The sequence below is a fragment of the Gambusia affinis genome, linkage group LG01 (assembly GCF_019740435.1).
Source record: "Gambusia affinis linkage group LG01, SWU_Gaff_1.0, whole genome shotgun sequence".
Lineage (NCBI taxonomy): Eukaryota > Metazoa > Chordata > Actinopteri > Cyprinodontiformes > Poeciliidae > Gambusia > Gambusia affinis.
In genome coordinates, this window is record NC_057868.1 from 40,761,234 (window position 1) to 40,782,562 (window position 21,329).

General features: G+C 39.9%; 3 protein-coding genes across 15 annotated transcripts; 1 reads left to right on the plus strand and 2 right to left on the minus strand.

Moving 5' to 3' along the window:
- Positions 1 to 358: 358 nt before the first annotated feature.
- Positions 359 to 7,228, plus strand: LOC122833684. 6 transcript variants are annotated; one of them, XM_044121901.1, is made up of 9 exons: positions 359 to 712; positions 1,675 to 2,016; positions 2,095 to 2,418; positions 2,695 to 2,751; positions 3,148 to 3,219; positions 3,408 to 3,542; positions 3,769 to 3,861; positions 5,004 to 5,035; positions 5,165 to 7,228. In XM_044121901.1, exons 1-9 carry the CDS (start codon positions 673 to 675, stop codon positions 5,270 to 5,272), a joined length of 1,203 nt encoding a protein of 400 aa, XP_043977836.1. In that variant the 5' UTR covers positions 359 to 672; the 3' UTR covers positions 5,273 to 7,228. The 6 variants fall into 6 exon arrangements, with proteins under 6 accessions (XP_043977836.1, XP_043977445.1, XP_043977525.1 ...); XM_044121510.1 differs by having other exon boundaries at positions 650 to 2,016; XM_044121590.1 differs by having other exon boundaries at positions 650 to 2,016; positions 3,151 to 3,219.
- A 137-nt stretch (positions 7,229 to 7,365) lies between these two features.
- LOC122833961 lies at positions 7,366 to 10,373 on the minus strand. 4 transcript variants are annotated; one of them, XM_044122088.1, is made up of 7 exons: positions 10,207 to 10,373; positions 9,077 to 9,406; positions 8,814 to 8,936; positions 8,597 to 8,731; positions 8,359 to 8,399; positions 7,913 to 8,065; positions 7,366 to 7,651 (listed from the first exon to the last, which is right to left on the minus strand). In XM_044122088.1, the coding sequence occupies exons 1-7, from the start codon at positions 10,238 to 10,240 to the stop codon at positions 7,496 to 7,498; spliced, it is 972 nt and encodes a 323-aa protein (XP_043978023.1). In that variant the 5' UTR covers positions 10,241 to 10,373; the 3' UTR covers positions 7,366 to 7,495. The 4 variants fall into 4 exon arrangements, with proteins under 4 accessions (XP_043978023.1, XP_043977951.1, XP_043978188.1 ...); XM_044122016.1 differs by having other exon boundaries at positions 8,597 to 8,734; positions 10,207 to 10,339; XM_044122253.1 differs by having other exon boundaries at positions 8,553 to 8,731; positions 9,077 to 10,249.
- Positions 10,374 to 12,175: 1,802 nt separating this feature from the next.
- LOC122834168 lies at positions 12,176 to 20,778 on the minus strand. Of its 5 annotated transcripts, XM_044122454.1 has the most exons (8): positions 20,619 to 20,778; positions 18,070 to 18,834; positions 15,803 to 16,132; positions 15,615 to 15,662; positions 14,914 to 15,024; positions 14,615 to 14,722; positions 12,975 to 13,015; positions 12,176 to 12,831 (listed from the first exon to the last, which is right to left on the minus strand). In XM_044122454.1, the coding sequence occupies exons 2-8, from the start codon at positions 18,134 to 18,136 to the stop codon at positions 12,754 to 12,756; spliced, it is 783 nt and encodes a 260-aa protein (XP_043978389.1). In that variant the 5' UTR covers positions 18,137 to 18,834; positions 20,619 to 20,778; the 3' UTR covers positions 12,176 to 12,753. The 5 variants fall into 5 exon arrangements, with proteins under 5 accessions (XP_043978389.1, XP_043978561.1, XP_043978475.1 ...); XM_044122626.1 differs by lacking the exon at positions 20,619 to 20,778 and having other exon boundaries at positions 14,914 to 14,970; positions 18,070 to 19,082; XM_044122540.1 differs by lacking the exon at positions 20,619 to 20,778 and having other exon boundaries at positions 12,176 to 12,766; positions 18,070 to 19,081.
- Between the last annotated feature and the right edge of the window lie 551 nt (positions 20,779 to 21,329).

Below are 21,329 nucleotides of genomic sequence, written 5' to 3' on the forward strand. Positions count from 1 at the left end.
AGCACCAGCAGCACCAGCAGGAACCAGCAGCACCAGCAGCACCAGTAGGAACCAGCAGCACCAGCAGCACCAGCAGCACCAGCAGCACCAGCAGCACCAGCAGGAACCAGCAGCACCAGCAGCACCAGTAGGAACCAGCAGCACCAGCAGCACCAGCAGCACCAGCAGGAACCAGCAGCACCAGCAGCACCAGTAGGAACCAGCAGCACCAGCAGCACCAGCAGCACCAGCAGCACCAGCAGGAACCAGCAGCACCAGCAGGAACCAGCAGCACCAGTCACACTGATGCGGTTCATGTCTCAGAAGCCACTTCTTTAAAATATTTCCATGTAAGAGAAGTGGGGGCTGAAACCAGAACCATAGAAAAAAATACTAAATAAAAACAATCACTAAATAACCTGAAGATAAAATAGAAATATGATTTATTGCCCCACAATGGGAACATTTTGTACAGTGAGCAAAATTTCATCAACAATTCTGTTCAGACTTTATGGTTTTACTCCAGCGTACAGAAATGTGCAGTGAAGGTTCTACAGTCTGAGAGCTGCTGGAGGAAGGATCAGTGCTGCTGCAGCGTCAGAGGGAATCGAGCGGCGAGCATCCTGAGGGGAGGAGAGCGGAGGAGTGACGGGTTTGATCATCAGCTGGGAGACGCAGCAGCAGGAAACCATCATGATGGCCCGTCTGTCTTCGCTCTGCCTCGTCTTCCTCTGTGAGTAAATCACCTCCAGCTGTTTATTTACATTATTTAAAAGGTTTTCCTCTCAGTTGAATTTATTTTGGTAATTTAAACACGTGACTGTAAAATGTTGTTAACGAATAAACTATTCAAACTTTGGAAGAACCCAAACAACTGGCAAAATTAAAAAATACTCTCAGCTTTTCATCATGGAACAATAAAGGTATAAATCATTTAGAGAACATTTAAAGGAACAGAGAATGGGAGTCGAAACCAGGACGGCCTCCGTATTGGGGCGGCCGCTCTGACCTCTAGAGACAACACTTCTGATGGAACAGATTTAATCCTTTCAAAGCTTTCAGTTCAATGTAACTGATTGATTTTCATTAATTCAAATCGATTATTCAGACAAAATTTAAGAGTAAACATGTAAATACAGAACTTCCTTAAACGTAAAGCCCCAAAGTTATTCTCAAAACCCTTTTCTGAACTTTCAGAAGTAGATAAAATAATCTCACTTCCTATCAGTAAATATAATGTAGATTTATCTGCAGATAAAGTATTTGCAGGTCAGAGTTTTAACTGTTCGACCTTCACCTGGAGATTCTTGCTGACATCATAAAAATAAAACAGAAGCCAGAACTTTAACATAAAGAACACGACTTATTAGATCTGAAATGTGCTCAGTACCGCAGTGTGGCCACTGGGTGTCACTGTGGTGATGGACTCTGACCCCAACATTCAGAGTCACATAAAGACAGTTACAAAGTCGGCCTTCAGTCACCTGAAGAACATTTTCAAACTGCACAGATGCTGCAGCTGGTCCTCCATCTTCTTTCTGTGGACTCCAAGTCAGATCCTCTTTCTCAGCTCCTCCTTGTTTCCTTGTTCTTCTCCCTTCTTCTTCTGCATCAGTAGGATTTTTCTTTACTTCCTCAGACTAACCTGCTCAGCCAGAACAACAACAACCTGCACTGATGCATTATTTTCTGCAGGGCTGCAGGTTGACGACATCAGAACACTTGAAGTTCTGAGACAATATGGAGTTTCTGGGGAAGACATCATGATTTCATGTGTCTCTTTCTCATCTGGAGCCTGGAAGTTCTTCTGCAGGGAAACCTGTGAAGGAGAAAACCTCCTGATCAGAACGAGTGATGACACAGCTCAGATCGGCCGATACAGAACTGAATATGTCCGGGAAGCTTCCAGAACTTTCTCAGTTCTGTATGTGAGCATCTCCGAGCTGACCCGGTCCGACGCCGGTCGGTACCGATGTGGTTTGAGCGACTCTTCATCATCAGCTTCATTCCTGGACTTCAGGCTGGTTGTTGTGGACGGTGAGTCTCTGAGAAAGATGTGAAAACATTGAAATCAAGCAGTAACTGATGATTATTGATTGGTGATTATTTGTACAGATCTGCTGGATGGAAACAAAGTTCCTGACCTCCTTACAGAAGCCGGCAGCTCAGTGACAGTCGCCTGTTCCTTTGAAGACTCTGGGAGAAAACGACTGTTCTGCAGAGGAGAATGTGGAAACGAAGAAGTTCTGGTTCAGACTGATGGAGTCAGAGCTGACAGAGGCAGATACAGCATTGAATACGAAAAAAGACAAAAATCAGCGGTTCTGTTGGTGACCATCACACAGCTGGTCCAATCTGACTCCGGACGGTACCGATGTAAACTGGACAGAGCCATTCGATCAGATCTAGACAGAGACTTTTACATCACCGTCACTGATGGTGAGTTTTTACTCAATTAAACTTGTAGATTTTAGAAACTTTGCAGTTCCAAAGTCCTTTCAGTTTTTCAGACGTTCTCTAGTTGATGATTTTAACATTTTCTTGTTGGGAATGTGAAAAATATATTTCAGGTCATTTTCCAGTTTTATTCCAGTTTAATATTTATGCTTCTGTAATATTTTTAGTTGTTCTTTTCTTTCTACCTGATTGATTGATTGATTGATTGATTGATTGATTGATTGATTGATTGATCAACCTTTATTCATTATCTTCCAGCAGTCGACCCGTCCAGCTCCACACCAACAACAACTGACCCGTCCAGCTCCAGTTCAGGTTTTAAAGTCTCTAACAGAAATGATCAGACTGATTTCATCATCAATGATTCACTTTCCTTCTTTTACTTCCTGTTTTTATCTTATTAGTTTTCCTTTAGTTTCTTTTATTGTTTTTATTTATCTTATTGTTCATACGTTGCTTTATGGAGCTACACAACAGTTCTGTCACTTTGGGTGTGTGGAGTCATCTATAAATAAAGATTGATTGATTGATTGATTGATTGATTAACTGGTTGATTGACTGATTGATTAACTGGTTGATTGATTGACTGGTTGATTGATTGACTGATTGATTAATTGATTGATTGATTGACTGGTTGATTGATTGATTGATTGATTGATTGATTGATTGATTAACTGGTTGATTGATTGATTGATTCTTGTCTCCTTCCAGCAGTTGGCCCGTCCAGCTCCACACCTCCAGTACCATCACAGACTTTCAGCTCCATTTCATCTCATGTTTTCAGTCAGTTTTAAAGTTTCATGCTTTAATAGTTTATTTGGTTTCTTTTTAATTTTATATTTTTTCATCTGTTTCATTGCAGTTGTTTTTGTCTTTCCTTTAGTGACCTGCACAGCATTTCTGTCACTTTGTGTGTATAAGTTCCTCTATAAATAAAGATTGATTGACTGACCTTATTTACTTTTTCACAGCAAACAGCCCAACCATCTCCACAGCAACAACTCAGAGATTCAACTCCAGTTCAAGAAATTTCACACATCAGAGATCTTTTAAAACCAGTAACGACTCGGTTCAGTTTCAGGAAAACAAAGAAAAACCTTTCCTCTGTGAGTCATCTGTAAAAATCTTCATAATAATGTTTCCATTTAAATATTCTCAGTGGTTTTCTTCATAACCTGCAGCCAGAACTTGATTTGTATAGAAAGAGAAAAAACAGAACCAGGTTCTGGAGGTTCTGGGTTATGTTTATGTGCATCCTGTTCTTAGATATTCAGTCAATATTCGCAGGTTCTGAGCATGCTCAGTGTGAACCGGCTTGTTGACTCTCTGCAGACGTTCCTGTGATCGTTGGTGTGACTCTGGCTGCCATGGTGGTTCTGATCTCAGCAGCTCTGACGGTTTTCTGCAGGAGAAGATCTCTGGGAGGTGAGACACCAACAAACAGCAGCAGTCAGGAAAGACAACACATTCTGATCAGGAGCAGAAAAACTGAAATATTTACCTGAAAACAGAATGTAGTTGATGAAGAAATGTTTTGTATCACGAAACTTAGATATAAAAAGGATGTGGAGGAAGTGGAGAATCCTCTTTCTGTTGGACCAGATTAGCCGTTAGAGTCAGATGGTTCTCTGGCTCCACCTGGTGGTGAGGTGGAGTCATGGCATCACTGGAGAACATCTGGACTGGAAGACTGTAGACTCAGCCTGAGCCTTCTCAGTGCCTTGGCGCTGTTTATTTAGAAGAAACAAGGAAGGTGGTTCATACTCAAATCAAGGCACACTGGGCCAATAAGTGGCGTTTTAACACTGCCACCAAAAAATAAAGAAACTCCAAATGACTCCATGTTTGTTCTTTCTGAAACTGCGGTGCATCATGGGACGTCATTGTTATGCCACTATGGACGTCTAGTTTTGGTTATGAAAAACTATAATTAATTACTTAAGGCAATTATTCAGAAAACTGGTAACCAAAGTTTACAAATTGGGGAACCACCTGGTTATCAAGAAAATAACCAAAGAGTTAAATTTTGATTATTGTCTGTACATACCTGTCTGATGAGACGTAGGTTTTAAAATAACAGATGAAGTCGTAAGTCCATTGCTGGAGTTCTTTAAATAAAAAGACATGTATTACACATGTATTACACATGTATGTATGGAATAAATAATATCGATAGAAATCTTGGGGAAACTGTTATTCCAAAGTTCCTTCTACAAAGTTCTGAATAAAACCAGCACCAAAATGTATTTCTTTTGGTCAAATATAACCAAAGCTTCCTCCATCACATGGTATCTGATATAACAGAAAAAATGCTGACCATTACGAATGACCACCCAACAACTGTTAATACTTTCGCTAGGCCCTGTAAGTGATTGGTGTTGTATGTTAATTGCATTAATAAAAAATGTTTCCCAACATGTGTCTGTTTAAGAAGACTGATCTGGATGTTTAACTTTATCTGAACCAATCACAAAGCTTTACTGTTTAAACTAATCAGATTAAAGTGATTCTTGTCATTTCAAAAAGACGTTCAGCTTCATAAACAATAACTGTAAATTGTTTAACAGATGCAGAGAACCAAGGAGCTCCAGCTGCATCAGTAAGTTTTTCTGTTTTCCTGTTTGCATCATTTCCTCAGATTCTTCTTTTAGTTTCAGTGTTTTAACTTTATTAATCTCTTTATGAAACTGAGTGTAATAACAATAAATGTTTCTATGACTCCTTTTAGAAATCCATATATGAAAACTCCACTTTTGAGAATCCCATCTACCAGGACCTCAGTTATGTCACCAAAGAAGAGAATCATATCTATTGTACCATAGAAAACGACAAATAAGATCCTGGAATCTGGTTCTGAGCCTAAAGAATAATGTTTGTTCTGCTTAAATCAGAATAAAATGGAATTAGAAAATTCATTCTTGCATCATCAATAAAGAGTTTGACATGTAGCTTCATATTATTGAATAGTTGTTGATAAAGCTGTGGGTCAGTTCTCTGAACCGAGGATCCAAGTCTTTGTCATAAAATGGACAAAGATAAAATGGGAAACCTGTTTGGTACCACAAGGCTGGATCCTGGGACCCTCTGATTCAATACCCACATGTTCCTGCTGGCTCAGCTTCTAATAAAAATACATTATGATGTCACCAGGTGACTCTGAACCATCCAATCACTGAACAGATTTTTAGATGTGTGGATGTGCCAAAACTCTCTGAACAGAAACTAAACTGAAGTTAATAAAGAGGAGCAATCTAGAGTTATAGATCTAGAGTCAACACAGCTTCAGTTATTACAGCTGGAAACTAGAGGTCATGCTGACCTCTGACCTCTGACCTGAACGTTCAGAGTCACATAAAGTCAGTTACAAAGTCGGCCTTCTGTCACCTGGAGAACATTTCCTGGGTCAGAAGAGTAAAGTTGTAAAATTCAACTTGATTTACAGCAGAACTCATAAAATCCTCAAAGGGGATCAGTCACAGGAATCAGGTAAAATATGTTAAATAAAATAAATATGATTAATATAATTCATAATATAAATAATATTATATTTAATTTGATAAGAAAATAAATATTCATCCACACAATATAAAATTTGCTGATTTTTTAGCAACAATGATTTATTCAAAAATCCACAATACTAAGAAATAGATAAATAAATCAATAATCAAAAATAATTACAGGTTAGATTTAAATCACTCAGTTTATGTCAGCTAAATAATTAAATGTCCAAACATTTCTGTTGTTCTTTAATGAGAATGATGTCTGAAGAGTCCCATATCCTCAAAAAACAAAACAAAGTCCTGCAAGCTTTTCCTTGTTTTACTCCAAAGTTCCAATCCAACATAAAAAATCCAAAAAAGATGAGAATAAAGAGTGGTAGCACCAAGAATCCCCAAAAAGAAAAATAAAGTCCAGATCTCACTGGGAGTGTCTTGGTGCCGTCCTTAAGCGCTCGATCTGCGGCTCGATCTGCGGCTCGATCTGCGGCTCGATCTGCGGCTCTGTGGCGAACGTTGAATGCTGTTTTCTGTCTTTTCTTTGATTTTTTTACATGTTTTAAACATTCGATCAGGTCAAATCTCCTGCTGCACAGATCTGACTGTGTGTCACTTTTTATTCATTAGTTTCAACCAGACCTAAAACCAGTAGGATGCTGCACAAAATCAGTTTTAAACAGTGGAAATACAGAATAATTTAGACAATGGAATAATTTACTCTTTAATGAATTTATTCAGAGAAAAACCAACAGAGTTTATCGCTGAGCTCCTTTAAATCAAGGATAAAATCCCACCTGCTTAGATCTGAATTTATTAGTAATAAATGGAACATTGATCAATATATTTGTTCTATATTTTTTTGATGATGATATTTCTATTTTTCTTTCATAATTATTTACTGTATTGTGTTTTTATGAGGTAAAGCATTTTGAACTTCCTGTTTTATATAAATAAACTTGACTTGACTTTCCTGGCTTCAGTTGCCCCTGTCTGACCTTTGACCCTGCTCCCTGCAGAGCAGCAGTTGAGCTATCAGGTTGATCTGTCCTCAGTTAACATGAGGACAGTTTCATCCCTACATCCTTCGCTCAGACTGCCTGCAATGACCAGTCATATCCAGCAGATGTCGCTAATGTCACGTTCAGGTGAAGAAGACGTTGATCCTCCATGATGCTTCACCTCCCATCCTTCAGCCAGGTGACAAAGAAACAACATGCAGGACAGTTCCTTCTGCGGAGCAGCTTTACCTTTAACATCTTTACTTTATGAAATAAATAATATTTAGCTGATCTCATAAGAAAATGGAATACACCTTTGTCACTTTTATTGGCAAATTGAGTCTTTAAATATATTTTCAGCAGCTCCTCCTGACCTCCTGACCCCACCAGGAACAATGGATGGATGGATGGATGTGACTTTGGGTTCATCAGAATAATCCAACAGAACAACAAATTTATTCCAAAGAAAAAGACAAACAAATTGATCCAACATTCAGTTTCTGTTGGTGTAAAACCAGCCTGTCCTGCAGATGAGCCTCAGTTTAACATTAAAAAATGATCAGATTAAAAAATGTTTGAGTAGAGCAGCTGGTCGTGGGAGATGTCAGGGCAGAGGACGTCACTGATGCTGCCTCTACCGGCTCTGAGAGCAGAGTCCAAGAGTCTGCTGGAGAAATTCACCTCAGCTTCATCAGCACCATCATCTTCATCATCTGGAGCCTGAAAGAGGCAGAAACAACTTCAGTACAAACCAGCAGCTGTTTGGTGTTCATCAGCAACCGGCTAACAAACTAAATCACCATGGCAACCAATTTATTAAAGTGGCATATTAAACCTCGGATTGCTTTTTGTGTCAGAGCCTCACAGAGTAAATATAATGTTTAGTCGTCGTTTTGTCATTAATTGGTGTAAAAACATTCCTGTTCTTCCGTTTATTATATTTATGAAGATGAGAAGTAAAAAGATGAAAGTTTTTCTGACTTGGTGCTGATCAGCGGCTGCAGCCACAGAGCTGCTGATGGCGTTGATGTACGCCAAGTAGATTTCCACGTCAGCAGATCTCCACCGCCCGTCTTCCTCTCTGACACCATCATCATCATCATCATCATCATCATCATGATCGATTCTGGTCGTCTTCAGGAGAAAAACATGAAATATTGGGGAAAAGTCTTTGGTCCATAAACATAATAACGTCTAACATTTGTAATATTTTAGGGTTTGTGGAAACATCTTGTCATGCTGAGTGAGAATCACCAGACCGGACCCCAACTGTGAAGTTATAACTTTAGAAATCTTAATAAATTCAAATAATAAATGAAATCAGTCTAAATGTTAAGCTGAATAATATCCTAATATGAAGGTAAAAGCCTGTTTTTCTAACTTGATCTCTATATGGACCAGCACTAATATATTTCATATTTTCTCACCTCACGGGCAGCAGGACTTTGATCCGTTTCCACAGGAGAATCTGGAAAACATTTCAGAACAATCCGATGTTTAAACCTTTAAGAAGTCGCATCAGGCCAAAAACAGATAAAAATAAATCTTATCCAGAAACATTTAACAGTTTTGTTAACTTAGAGACCAGGCAGGGATGAAAGTCATGCATGAGGAAACTCACTAACTCCACTCAGAAAAACCACAGGACAGTTTCTCTTCTCTCGCCTGTTTGAGGTTTCTTTGATCTTCTTCTGCAGAAAAGCATCATCATCATCATCATCGCAGACAGCAGGGCGGCGATGAAGGCCAGGGCTGGAAGCACAAACAGCCAAACAGCTGCAGCGGCTGGTGAAGGAGAATCTGCTGGTTTCACAACAATCTGAGGTGAGCAGCAGAACAACAGCTTCATAAAGGAATATTTCAACATATAAATATAACTTACAGTCTGTTGTTGTTGTTGTTGTTGTAACCGACTGATTGGTGGTTCCAGAGGAAACTGTAGTTGTGAAACTGTTTGTACTGGAGCTGGAGCTCTGACTGGTTGATGGTCTGGAGGTTGATGTTCCTGAAATAGGAAATAATCAGAGACACAGTGGTTATATTCACACAATCAATTAGTTAATTATTCATAAACAAATAATCATCCTCCATCAGTTAAACGTTAAACTTTCCTTCAGAGGTAAAAACGTTTGAGCAGAAACTCACCTGAAACGCTGAGAATGAAATCCTGGTAGAACTCTGAGGATTCTCCCAAACCACATCTGTACCGACCCGAGTCAGACCCAGTCAGCGCTGAGATCTTCACAGAGAGGCTGTAAACGTTTGGTCCGTGACCTTTGACATATTCAATGCTGTATCGTCCGTTTTCAGCTGAGTTCTCTGTGGTTTCTACCAGAACGTTTCCTTTCACACAGTTTTCCCTGCAGAACATCTTCCTGGTTCCAAGGAAAGAAGAGCCACAATGTCCTGAGAAATCTTCTCCTGCTGATCCAGTGAACTGATTCACTGCAGCAGGAATGCTGGAGATCTGCAGAGCTGCAGAGAAACGAGATCAGTGTCTGCTGAAAACCATCAACCCACTGGTGTCAGTGTGAGAAACCAGTGAGACCAGTTTCCTCTTTCCATCACAAGAGCTCAATCGTTAGATGGAGACAATCTGCAGAGGAACAACATTTTCCATCTCCAACCGCAACAACATGAGAACAAAAAGAAAACATGGCTCACATTTAGAGTCAATAAACCTTAAAATCAGTAAGATTAAAACACTTATATTACTTTTTGCCCTTCTGATTTTGTCTTTTTATGATAAACTGGGACATTTTATCTGATATAACAATCATTCAACAGATCTAAAATTGAATGTAGAGTTATTGTAAGGGGCATCAAACCCTGAACTGGGTTTGGACCAAAATGCAGTCAGGATCTTCATCAGAACGTTTCATGACTCTTAATAAGAAGGTTTACAGTCCGGAGACGACGGCTCGAAGAAAAAGACAAGGAGGAAGAGAAGACTTTCAAATTTTCTTCTACTGGGACGAAGAAATACGTGAGAGGGACGTCAGAGTCCAGAGGGACGTCAGAGTCCAGAGGGACTTCAGAGTCCAGAGGGACGTCAGAGTCCAGAGGGACTTCAGAGTCCAGAGGGACGTCAGAAAATTCAGTTTCAGTTGGAGAACTTCAGAGCTCTCCTTCAGAGTAGAGAAATATACAAAGTACAAAACACTTCTTTTTATTGTTATTTTTAAAAAAGCATTAAATATGTATAGTTATGCATTAAAGTCACCCTAAAGCTGAAGTTTGTTAAAGTGAGATGAAGAAAAGTAAAAAGTACTCACACAGGAAGAAGCAGAGCAAAGAGTCGCTGGTCATACTGAAGCTGTGATGGTTTCCTGAAACCCTCGTCAGATAAAGCAGCAGTTCCTCCCCCAGACCGTCTCAGAGCTTCACACCTCCTCTCCTCCATCCCTCCGCTCTGCAGACTCCTTCAACCTGCAGACGTTCACAGCTCTGAACCTCCCTCTGCTGCAGCACGAGGGTTTCAGCAGCAGAACCTCAGCAGGAACTAAAAGAACTTCTGGTTCCTTTCACAGGCGTCATTCTGTAGAAAATACGTCTAAAGTGGCAGCTGTGGCTCAGTGGGTTGAGAGTTAGATTCCCCTCACCACATGCAGAAGTGACCTTGGTCACAGCACTGAACATTTCTCACCTATTAGTGTGTGGGTGTGTGTGTGTGTGTGTGTGTGTGTGTGTGTGTGTGTGTGTTTGTTTCCAATACCTTGTGGGGACCATTTTGCTGACACACTACATTATGGGGACCAACTGTTCCTTGTGGGACCGAAGCCTGGTCCTCACAAGGGGAAACACTGTTTGTGGGTCAGGGGTCAGATTTAGGACTAAGGTGTGAATTGAGTTTTGGTTAGGGTTAGGGTTAGGCATGTTATGGTTAAGATAAAGTTTAGGCTGTAGAAATGAATGGAAGTCAATGGAAAGTTCCCACGAAGATAGTTGTGCAAACATGTGTGTATGTATGTGTGCGTGTGTGTGTGTGACTCATAATGTAAACATGATTCAAGAGGTCAGTTTGACACTTATAGTGTATAAGTGCAAGGGGAAAGGAGGAAAACATCTTTTAGTACAACATTGGTTTTGCTAATAAATGATTATTTTTAATGTATCAATGACATGGAAACTGCTCTGACATTAGAATCACTTTAAAAAATGTTTCCTGATCAGAGGTTTGAACTTGTTCTGAGCAGCTTCTGAAGACTGAAGACACTTCAATACTTTAAACAAAATACTTTATTTTAACCAAAAACATATCGTCCACTGTGAGCCCCCCTGGTGGATTTTTATTGTGTTTTCTTTTCCCTCACACTGTTTTCTTAATGCAATATCATTTGTAAGAAAATGCAAAATAAAATATAAAAAAACGTCCCCCATAACTCCATATGATACAGTTTAGTAATAATTAGTATTGCCATGTATATTCTGTAATTTTAGTTTTAATAAAATACTGTTATTCTGTTAAAACAATGGATACAGGTAAAAGCTAAATGTGTAAATATTAAAATGTTATTTGTAAAAGTTAGTAAAAATAGCTAAAAGTACATTTACATGTTTATTTTGATAGTTAAAAATACAAAAGGTCTGAGGAAAAAGGACATGGTATTTGAGTTAAAGGAAAAACTCATAAGGTTTAGAGAATTAAACCTCATTCGTGAACAGATTTAGTAGTTTGATAAAATTCATAAAGTTAAAGGGAGCATGTTAAAAGGATTCTCGTTCAGTTTAAAGGAATATTGGAGCCATTTATGATGTACTGAATCTAAACTGAATGCTAGCCTTAAATCCTAGCTGTTAGCTAACCTTTATTTAGCCCTTAGCTAGCTAAAAGACTTTTTAGCTTAGTAACACTTAAGTATTACATGTGAAATATTGTATATGTTGTATGTTCATTACACAGAAGAGGAATAAACCTTCCTGTTGGACGCTAATGGAAGCTCAACGTGTCTCATCTTTTTCACAGCGTCACATTGAGAAGACTAAACTAAACTAAACCTGGTAACCTCCCGTCGGTTACCTGGTAACCTCCCGTCGGTTACCTGGTAACCTCCCGTCGGTTACCTGGTAACCGCCCGTCGGTTACCTGGTAACCTCCCGTCGGTTACCAGGTAACCTCCCGTCGGTTACCAGGTAACCTCCCATCGGTTTCTTTGACATAGTGGTAATATCAAGGGTTTTTAACACAGATACTCCAATTTTTGTATTTTGCTTTATTGTTTAACTAAACAACACCACATGAGTCCTGATATGTTGTGCATCTTCATATAATTTATTAATAATCATGGTGGCCCACAGGGCCATTTTCTGTGAGAAAAAGGAAAAACAAGGAAAAGAAGGAACAAAAAGGAAAAACATAAAATAATGAAAAAGAAGATAAAGGCAAAAAATAAGAAATCACAAACAGAAAGTCGGCCATCTTAAATGCTTCAAATGTTAAAATGTCCTTTCTGACGATCATCTAATCGCCCACTGAGTGACGTCACCACGTTTCTGACCTCTTGAAGCTGTTCTGCCGTATCAGTCAGGAGCAAAAACCGCAAGACGACTGATATAAAACAAGACGCTCCACAAACAGCAAATAGAAATAATCCCAGTGAAGCAGCAAACAGTGATGGAAGCAATTCCCCAAAATCCTCCCAGATCCAAATCATTCCTCTCAGTGACTCTCTCCGTGTTCGTTCCTTCATTTTCCTCTGCGGGGAGTTTGACACGTTTCCAGGTTTTATTGGGTTGCAGCTCCAGAGCGTGAAGCTGCACCGGGCCAGAAGCAGAATCTGGGTTTCAATCAGAGTCTCATCTCATCATCCTCAGTCTCACATCTACTTCTTGTTCCTGCAGACAGGTTTTGCATTCATGTAAATCAAATCCCCAGACGAAGAATTTTCATAATCGTTGTCCTAAAAGGGAACAAAAAGCAAAATAATCCTTTTTCATTCTTGCTGGAGATTTGTTCTATACATAGTGATGGAGAGAACAAGCAACATTTCACTAAATCTTTAGTTTTACAGAAGAGAAAACGTCTGTAAACGGGATCATTTACCTTCTGGTCTCTTCTGTCTGAGCCTCTTGTGGTTTTCACACCTGGACAAATTAAAAATACAGATAAAGTTTAGACATCAAAGTTTACTGACTAATGGATGAAAACTTGATTAAGTTCATTTCTGCTAGTAAGAAACAAATCACCAGATCAGTAAACGGATTCAACCCTCTGAAAAGCCCATTAAAATTAAGGGAAGAAGAAATAATGTCTGTCAGGTGACTCTTCACTGATTACTCCATTTAGGTGTTGTCGACCCGTTGCAACCTGTAGCGCCTCCTGCTGGCAGAGCATTGTTCGTTTTACAGAGAATAACTCTATTCAATCTGTAAAATGAGTTTGTTTCATATAAATCCTTCTTTCTTCTTTTGTTTCTTTCTTAAAATTGATGTTGGCGACCCCGTTGCTAGGTATGGGCGACCCCGTTGCTAGGTATGGGCGACCCCGTTGCTAGGTATGGGCGACCCCGTTGCTAGGTATGGCCGACCCGTTGCTAGGTATGGGCGACCCGTTGCTAGGTATGGGCGACCCCGTTGCTAGGTATGGGCGACCCCGTTGCTAGGTATGGGTGACCCCGTTGCTAGGTATGGGCGACCCCGTTGCTAGGTATGGGCGACCCCGTTGCTAGGTATGGGCGACCCCGTTGCTAGGTATGGCCGACCCGTTGCTAGGTATGGGCGACCCCGTTGCTAGGTGTTGTTGACTCTATGTATCTTCATAGAGTTTCTGCTCAGATCTCATTCTGTGTAAATGTTTCCTCTGTGGTTGTTTTAAGCACCAAGCAGTGAAACCAGGAAACGATGGTAACAAACTGATGCATACTGAAACCGTACTGTTACCATGGCAACCAGCTATTGTATAGACTGCTGGTATCTGCAGTTTTAAACGGCCTCCATGAAACCTGATTGCAGAGCGTTAACTAAATCTGGGTGAGCTGCAGAGATCTACAGCTCAGGTTCTTTACAGAGAAACCATCATATAAAATATATAAAATTAAAACGTTATTGTTCTGTTTTCACTGAAAGCTGTAAGAGACGTGGCAGGCAGGTGGAGGATGATTCTGCAAGAACCTCATGTTGATGTTATGATGAGTTTGCTTTTTGTTTAACCCCATAAACTTGACACAGTTATAGAAGAAATATTAAAATGTTTTCATATAAAGTTCCTCAGTGAAAGAACCTCATCCTGATGGTGAAGCATGGTGGTGGCAGCATCATGCTGTCTGGGTGAACAGGGAAGCAGGTCAGAGTTGATAAAGATGGATTTTATCTGAACACCAATTAGATTTGTTATTTTTAATTTCCCATGAAGACGGCGGGCGGAGGCGACCTTTGACTTCTTACACACAGGAAGTGATGAATCCAGAGCAACGTTCACACACACAACCTCATGTCTGCGCCTCATGGTGGCAGCGTGGATCTGTTTACTGCACCAGGCGGTCCCGCTCATCCAGGTTCCCCTGAAGGCAGCGCTGGGAGGCGATCGACATCACTTCCTGTCCAGGAATCAGCTGGCCTCCATGTTCCTGGCTGCAGATGTCAGCTCTGGTTCCCACGAGCGTTCGCTACCCGCTGCTGATCTCTCACCCTGTTCTTTTGGGTTTGTAGGCCCCTGAACCACAGAATGTGTTTCCTGTTGTTTACCTCTCAGAAGTCTGAGACATCTCTGTCTGCAGAGAACCAGCAGAGCCGCAGATAACAGGATGCCAGCCCCGGTCAGAGCCACCGCCAGCAGGCGCCCGGCCGACATTTCTACAGGTTTCACACAGAGCATCAGTCTGATCAAACATTTCTTCAGATACAAACAGAGACAGCAGTCAGGAGGCCCTGAAGAGTTTTACATTTCAAAATAAGAGACACAGCAAAATATTCATCTTTAGCTGCTTGTCATGTTGGGAACAAACAGAGTCCAGATCAGAGTAAATCTGAGTGTTGGGATTTACCGTCAGATGTTTCCTCCTCGTGGCTCACAGACGACTGATTGGTGGTTTCAGAGGAACCTGTAGGTGTGAGACTCCATGAACTTGTTGGTGTCGAGGTTGAAGGAGTTGAAACTGAAATGGGATCTTGACATCTTATTTACTGATAGACATGGAAGATTTAGACGATTTAAATTTATGTAGAGAATCACATGTTTTTAAATAACATTTTCATTTTAACTGAAAAACAAATCCCTTCAGTTTTGACTCCCTGAAATTTTATTTTGCTTTTTAATTTTTAGTTAATGTCAGCTCTGTGGCCCTGAAAGGCGCCTGATGAATAAAACCTGTTGTTATGTTTATAAACCGGAAAGTTTGTGGTGGAACTTGCACATGCGCTTTTATAAATCTGAATGTTTTTCTGCGCCGCAAGTTTCAGAGTTTCTGCCGACCGCAAAGTTTCAGTTTGGAAGCTGTGAGCTGTTTCACGCAGGAGGAACCTGATCAGTGCAGCGAGGTTCTGTTCACAGGAGAACAGCTTCACCCAAACCCTGAGGGCACCACGCCCATACTGAAGCACGGCGGCGGCAGAATCATGCTGTGGGAGGCTTTTCTTTAGCAGGAGCAAGACGCTCATGAGAGCTGAAGGAAATGGAGCATTAATGAACTGATTAACACTAATCAGTTCATTAATGTGAAGAATAATCAGTGTTTCAGAAACTCACCTCCTGCAGGTGTGAAACTGTTTGTACTGGAGCTGGAGGTTGATGTTCCTGAAATAGGAAATAATCAGAGACACAGTGGTTATATTCACACAATCAATTAGTTAACTATTCATAAACAAATAATCATCCTCCATCAGTTAAACGTTAAACTTTCCTTCAGAGGTAAAAACGTTTGAGCAGAAACTCACCTGAAACGCTGAGAATGAAATCCTGGTAGAACTCTGAGGATTCTCCCAAACCACATCTGTACCGACCCGAGTCAGACCCAGTCAGCGCTGAGATCTTCACAGAGAGGCTGTAAACGTTTGGTCCGTGACCTTTGACATATTCAATGCTGTATCGTCCGTTTTCAGCTGAGTTCTCTGTGGTTTCTACCAGAACGTTTCCTTCCACACAGTTTTCCCTGCAGAACATCTTCCTGGTTCCAAGGAAAGAAGAGCCACAATGTCCTGAGAAATCTTCTCCTGCTGATCCAGTGAACTGATTCACTGCAGCAGGAATGCTGGAGATCTGCAGAGCTGCAGAGAAACGAGATCAGTGTCTGCTGAGAGAAACCACAAGATCTGTTTCAAATTTACCCACATGAACTCTCTCTGACCTGCAGCAAAGTTTCCTTTAAGAAATGAAACCTGAAGCACACAGAGAGCAAGAAGGACCCAGAATGATGCTCAGTTCTTCATGAGCATCTAACTAAAACTCACATCTGTCATGTTTTTTATGGCGAAGACGAGAACAGCTTCACCTCAAAGCCTTGCAGCTCATCGTCAAAAATAAAGACCAGAGGAAATGAGCAGAAAACTGCTGCAATGAAAAACATTTTAAAGGAAATACTGCAGATCAGCTCCAACAAATTTAACACATTTCAAATAAAAATCATACTAATGATTATTTTTCCAGATGTGGAGAGAAGCTTCTCATTTCACAACAGAAACAAACTTGGACTAAAATCTGCCTGGAGTATGAATAATTCTGAGCTTTACTGTAAAACATGTTAACATGCTAACATGCTAACATGTTAACATGTTAACATGTTAGCATGTTAGCATCACATGAAACATGATGTAAACAGAAAACATGTTTCTGGTGCCGACTGGGAGGAAATTGTCTCCATTCATCTGTTTTCTCAACATTTTGGACCAAATCAAAACGATCGTTTCCATAAAACCTCATTAATAAAAACGGCCAGTCATGATGGGGCCCAGCAGAACCTTCAGGTCCAGTAAGTCCAGAAATAATCAGGCAAACCGATCGGTTCTGGAGGTCCAGGCCTGCAGGTAAACGTGGAGTTATTCCCATGTGAGAGGAGCAGTGAGTGGCGGAGACGTTCAGGTCGTAAAACAGAAAAACCTTCATTTCTCTGCAGATTTATTGATTTCAGATCAGAGTCAGAAATAAAAAACGATTTTATTATTTGCTCCAATAAAATCTGGAGCAAATAATATTTAATGAAATGATATATAAATGAACGATTACACTGAATAATAGAAATTAATTTTAAAAAGACGCATTCTGATGTATTTATCTATTATTTCATTCTTTTAGTTTATTAGCAAATAAATCATTTTATTTTTTATTTATGTTTCGCAGCGTTTCTTTGAGGATTTACAGTTTGTTCATTTAAGATGAACTTTGAATGTCTCTTTTCTCTAAAAATGTGAATTTTTAATAAACACCATAAGTTTAGACTAATACAGCCAACTGGTTTTAAAATGGTAAATATTTTAATGGTTAGTCTGGAGCTGAAGCCGTGAAGTCGAAGTGAACATGAAGGTTAATTATTGATTATAGAAATAAATATTTCTGTCTGGAACGATTCACTGAGGAGAAACGTTTCTTCATCGGACGACTTTAAAACCTTCAAAACTTGTTTTCTGTTTGGCTTTAAATCCTGGAGGAGTTTCTGTTAAATATTTTAAAATCTGTTTCAACTTTGATTTTTATCTAAATGTTGGTCTTTTTGTATTTTTGATAAATGTTTCTGCTTTGCTGCCCAGCATTTTGACTGAATTTTCATATTTGTGTTGTGGATAAAAAGTGTTTTTTGAAATTTATCTTTCCGACTAAAATCCTTCCATGTTCTTTTAAAGACCATCAGAACATCGAAAACGTTTTTTTGAGGTTTTAAAAATATGAATTTTGATGAATTTCATTTCATTTTTCTGGGAAACGATTCCAGTAACATTTATTTGAAATTTGCGCCCTCATGAAGGAAAAGTTATAACTTCTTATTAGAGAACAAACATTATTCTGTAACATTATTGTGAGTTCAGCTGCAGATCCATTCAATTCATCGGCGCTTCAGTTTCAGCTCAAATTAAAATGTTCAGGTTGATTAAACGGATAAAGGTGGTTTGTGCTCCTCCTTCTCTCTGCAGAGCAGAAATAAAGGAGGATCACTAAAAGTGGTTTTGATGTTTATCTGATTCTGTCAGAAAGGAGAAGAAAACGTACTCACAGAGGAAAAAGAAGCAGATCAGAGCCACAGTCATGATGAATGAGTTTCCTGCTGCTTCTTTTCTCATGTGTTGCTTTTTAAATCAAAGGTTAAACATGACGTAAACTTCCCTCCTCCCCTTTTCTACTGTCTGTATTAATCCTGGCATCTGTTAACCCCTCGCTGCCTGGATTCACACGCAGCTGGCTCTAAGAAGAAAAGGAAATCGTTTTCTCTGTTGATCTGATTGAAAGTTCAGCAGAATTCGTTTGAACAAACAGAGCAGATCTTTGTGGGTAGTTGGTGGTGGCAGCATGGTCCTGTGTTACTTCACTTTTTGATTAAATCTTTGATTCCTTCTAGTTCTGGATGCTGATTCTTGCTTTTATTTTACTCCCTCAGAGTTATGACACGTAACCATGGTAACAAGGTATTGTTTGTATAACTAACTGTGAAGAGCTGGTTAGCATCTCTAACGCTCAGATTACCTGACCTTTGACCTCAAATTCCAGAGGAGTTGAAATGGAGGCTTCCTGGATGCGGACAGAGGAGGAGGAAGTTCAAAGGTCATCGTTATCCCAGACTCCAGCGTCTCTCCGCCCAGACGGACGTTTGAAGAGGAGCGGCTAAAGCAAAGGCGGTGGATTAGCAGAGCTAGCTAACACCTGGTGATGTCATCCAGGACAAGTTGCTGAGGAAGATCATCTCAAGTCATGATGGTGAAAACAGGCTTCAGTCAGAGGCCTTTTCACGCTCCACCAGACTGGCTGCTACAGGAGATCCTTCCTGCTCACAGAGGATTTGAGTAAAGTGAGATTTATAAAACCTCAAATGATCTCATTTAACATCTTCTTTCTTTTATTTTATACATTTTAATGTCAAAATGTTTTTCTTCTTAATCAGTCCACATCCAATCAGATGTTTTCATCTCTCTAAACAAGTTTATGAATTTATAACAATAAAATCCAACAGAAATGAACCATAAGGAATTATCTCATTAATATTTAATCTGATATGAATGAAGATCAGAAACATGATAAACAATGTCTCATCTGGTTTCTGAGCTACAGCAGCACGTGACTGCTGGGGTCACCTGAGGTCACCTGAGGTCAGCTGAGGTCAGCTGGGTTCACCTGAGGTCAGCTGGGTTCACCTGAGGTCAGCTGAGGTCAGCTGAGGTCAGCAGGGTTCACCTGAGGTCAGCTGAGGTCAGCTGAGGTCAGCTGGGTTCACCTGAGGTCAGCTGGGTTCACCTGAGGTCAGCTGAGGTCAGCTGATTAAACTGGGAGAACATGAATGTGGTTTTCAGTACCTACTGGGACCAGTAACTCACCAGTTGATGTTTATTTCTGTTCTCTCCTGCTGCTTCATGTTTTAGCAGTGATTATATAAAACTTCACTGTTTATTAAACTTCACTGTTTATTAAACTTCACTGCATTATTAGATCAGCAGATTTTTCTGAACTATTTTGACTTTTGGTTCAGTTTACAGTAAACTGTGCAGAATATAGTTTTTTAATTATTGTTTCATTCTCTGGATCAAAACATTTTATTTGACTTTCTCTAAGTGTCTAACTTCATTTCAGACAGGCTCTGGTTATGGTTCATTAGCATAATGAATAATAATTGATCCAAATATTTTAGAGGTTTTCTGAGTGAAGCTCATTCTGAGTCAGATGAAACAACTTCAGCCTCAACATCTGGATTATTCTGACTCTGGTTTTTACACCGTTTAAAATAACAGTAAGTATCTTTAAAGCTGTTAAATGACCCATGTATCATCCTGATGACAAACCAAATATTTTTTTATTTTTAACTAAACGAACGTCTAAGAAGTTTTCAAGAAGTTTATGGTTTGATGTGAATTCTTACATGTCAACTCTCAACCTGATCTGAAATGTTTATTTCTGATTTGTTGTCCAAACAGAGGAAACTCCTGACCCTGAGCTGAAGGCGAAACGTTTTCATCCACTCTGCTTCAGAAACTAACTAAAGATATTAAATTAAACCTCTTCTTCTTGAGAAGACACCAGAATGGACCAGGATGTGAGAGAAGGCGATGAAGGATGGAGGTCAGTAAAAATCTACTTGGCTTCCTGTGGAACCAACCAACAGGAGCTGAAAACAACAAACTCTACAGCTCTGAGGCTGCAGGGCTTCAGTTTCCTCCTGCATGGATGGTGATGAAGGGAGTCGGTCTAAATAGGAGGAAATGGAAACCCACTGTTTTACTTTTGATTGGCTCCAGTTCTGAATAGTGTGGAAAAATTGGGCCGGGTGTGAAAACATTTAGTTCATGAGTTTTTAGTTCATGAGTTTTCTCCTCCTAACCTGGAGCGGCTGAGCTGAAATATTCAGTGAGGATGTATAAACAGAGCAAATCTTTCTGAACCTCAGAGTTCACCATGTCTGAGAATCAAACCAGAGTCTGAGATCATTTCAGCGAGGAAATCATTTGCTTCTGTTTTCTTTTATTTCCTTGGACGTTCAGAAGAGAAAGAAATTAAAATAAGAACACCTAGTTTTGATTTAGCTTATTTATTATTCTGAGTCAGTTTCGGTCCACAAACCTGAGAAGGTGTAGGAGTTTTTATGGTTTTTATCTTCTGTTCTTCAGGCTGCAGGTGGCTGGAGGAGAACGACCTGCAGAGGTCAGGACCTGCAGAGGTCAGGATCTCCTCTGGTTGTTTGGATCTACTCCTCCTTCAGGTGGATGAAGGATCAGCTCTAAACACAGCAGCAGGCATGTTTACTGCAACACAGCCTTTCTCAAACTGTGGTAGCCTCCAGGCGCCCCCTACTGCTCCGCACGGTACTGCACGTAAATGACCGTTTATTTGTTGTGACGTCAGCTCAAAGTGTCACCCAAACTTTTCAAATAAGCGTATTCATTGTTATTAAAATAATAATAATGGATAAGTGGCTTACAACCAGGCCACTCAAAAGAAAAGCTAAAGATACCAGTGGAAAGAAAACAGCAGGAATATTTAACTGACCAGAGGAACCGAATCATTCCTGGTCGGAGTTCTGATGTCGTTCACCAGCGAATCGATTCTTTTGAACGGTCTCCAGTCTCATTTAATGACAACTGTTGTTTGTTTTTACAGCTTTGCTCACTTATAATGCTCTGCTCACATGCCAACAGTTATTTATTTAGTTTTTTTTTTTAAATTCAATAAAATAAAATTGTTAAATATAATTGATAGAAATTGGTGGAAATGTATATTTCATAGTGCAGGAGACAATTTTAGTTTCTGCCAAAGCAACTCAAGTCTTTTTTC

Coding starts and splice junctions, on each gene's coding strand:
- LOC122833684 (XM_044121510.1), top strand. CDS start 1,401: ATGGACTCTGACCCCAACATTCAGAGTCACATAAAGACAGTTACAAAG. Junction 2,419..2,694: donor TTACATCACCGTCACTGATG/GTGAGTTTTTAC, acceptor ATTATCTTCCAG/CAGTCGACCCGTCCAGCTCC. Junction 2,752..3,147: donor CCCGTCCAGCTCCAGTTCAG/GTTTTAAAGTCT, acceptor GTCTCCTTCCAG/CAGTTGGCCCGTCCAGCTCC.
- LOC122833961 (XM_044122016.1), bottom strand. CDS start 10,240: ATGACCAGCGACTCTTTGCTCTGCTTCTTCCTGT. Junction 8,400..8,596: donor ATCAAAGAAACCTCAAACAG/GCGAGAGAAGAG, acceptor AATGTTTTCCAG/ATTCTCCTGTGGAAACGGAT. Junction 8,066..8,358: donor AAAGTCCTGCTGCCCGTGAG/GTGAGAAAATAT, acceptor TTTCTCCTGAAG/ACGACCAGAATCGATCATGA.
- LOC122834168 (XM_044122454.1), bottom strand. CDS start 18,136: ATGAGAAAAGAAGCAGCAGGAAACTCATTCATCATGACTGTGGCTCTG. Junction 15,025..15,614: donor CAGTTTCACACCTGCAGGAG/GTGAGTTTCTGA, acceptor ATCCCATTTCAG/TTTCAACTCCTTCAACCTCG. Junction 12,832..12,974: donor CAGACAGAAGAGACCAGAAG/GTAAATGATCCC, acceptor GTTCCCTTTTAG/GACAACGATTATGAAAATTC.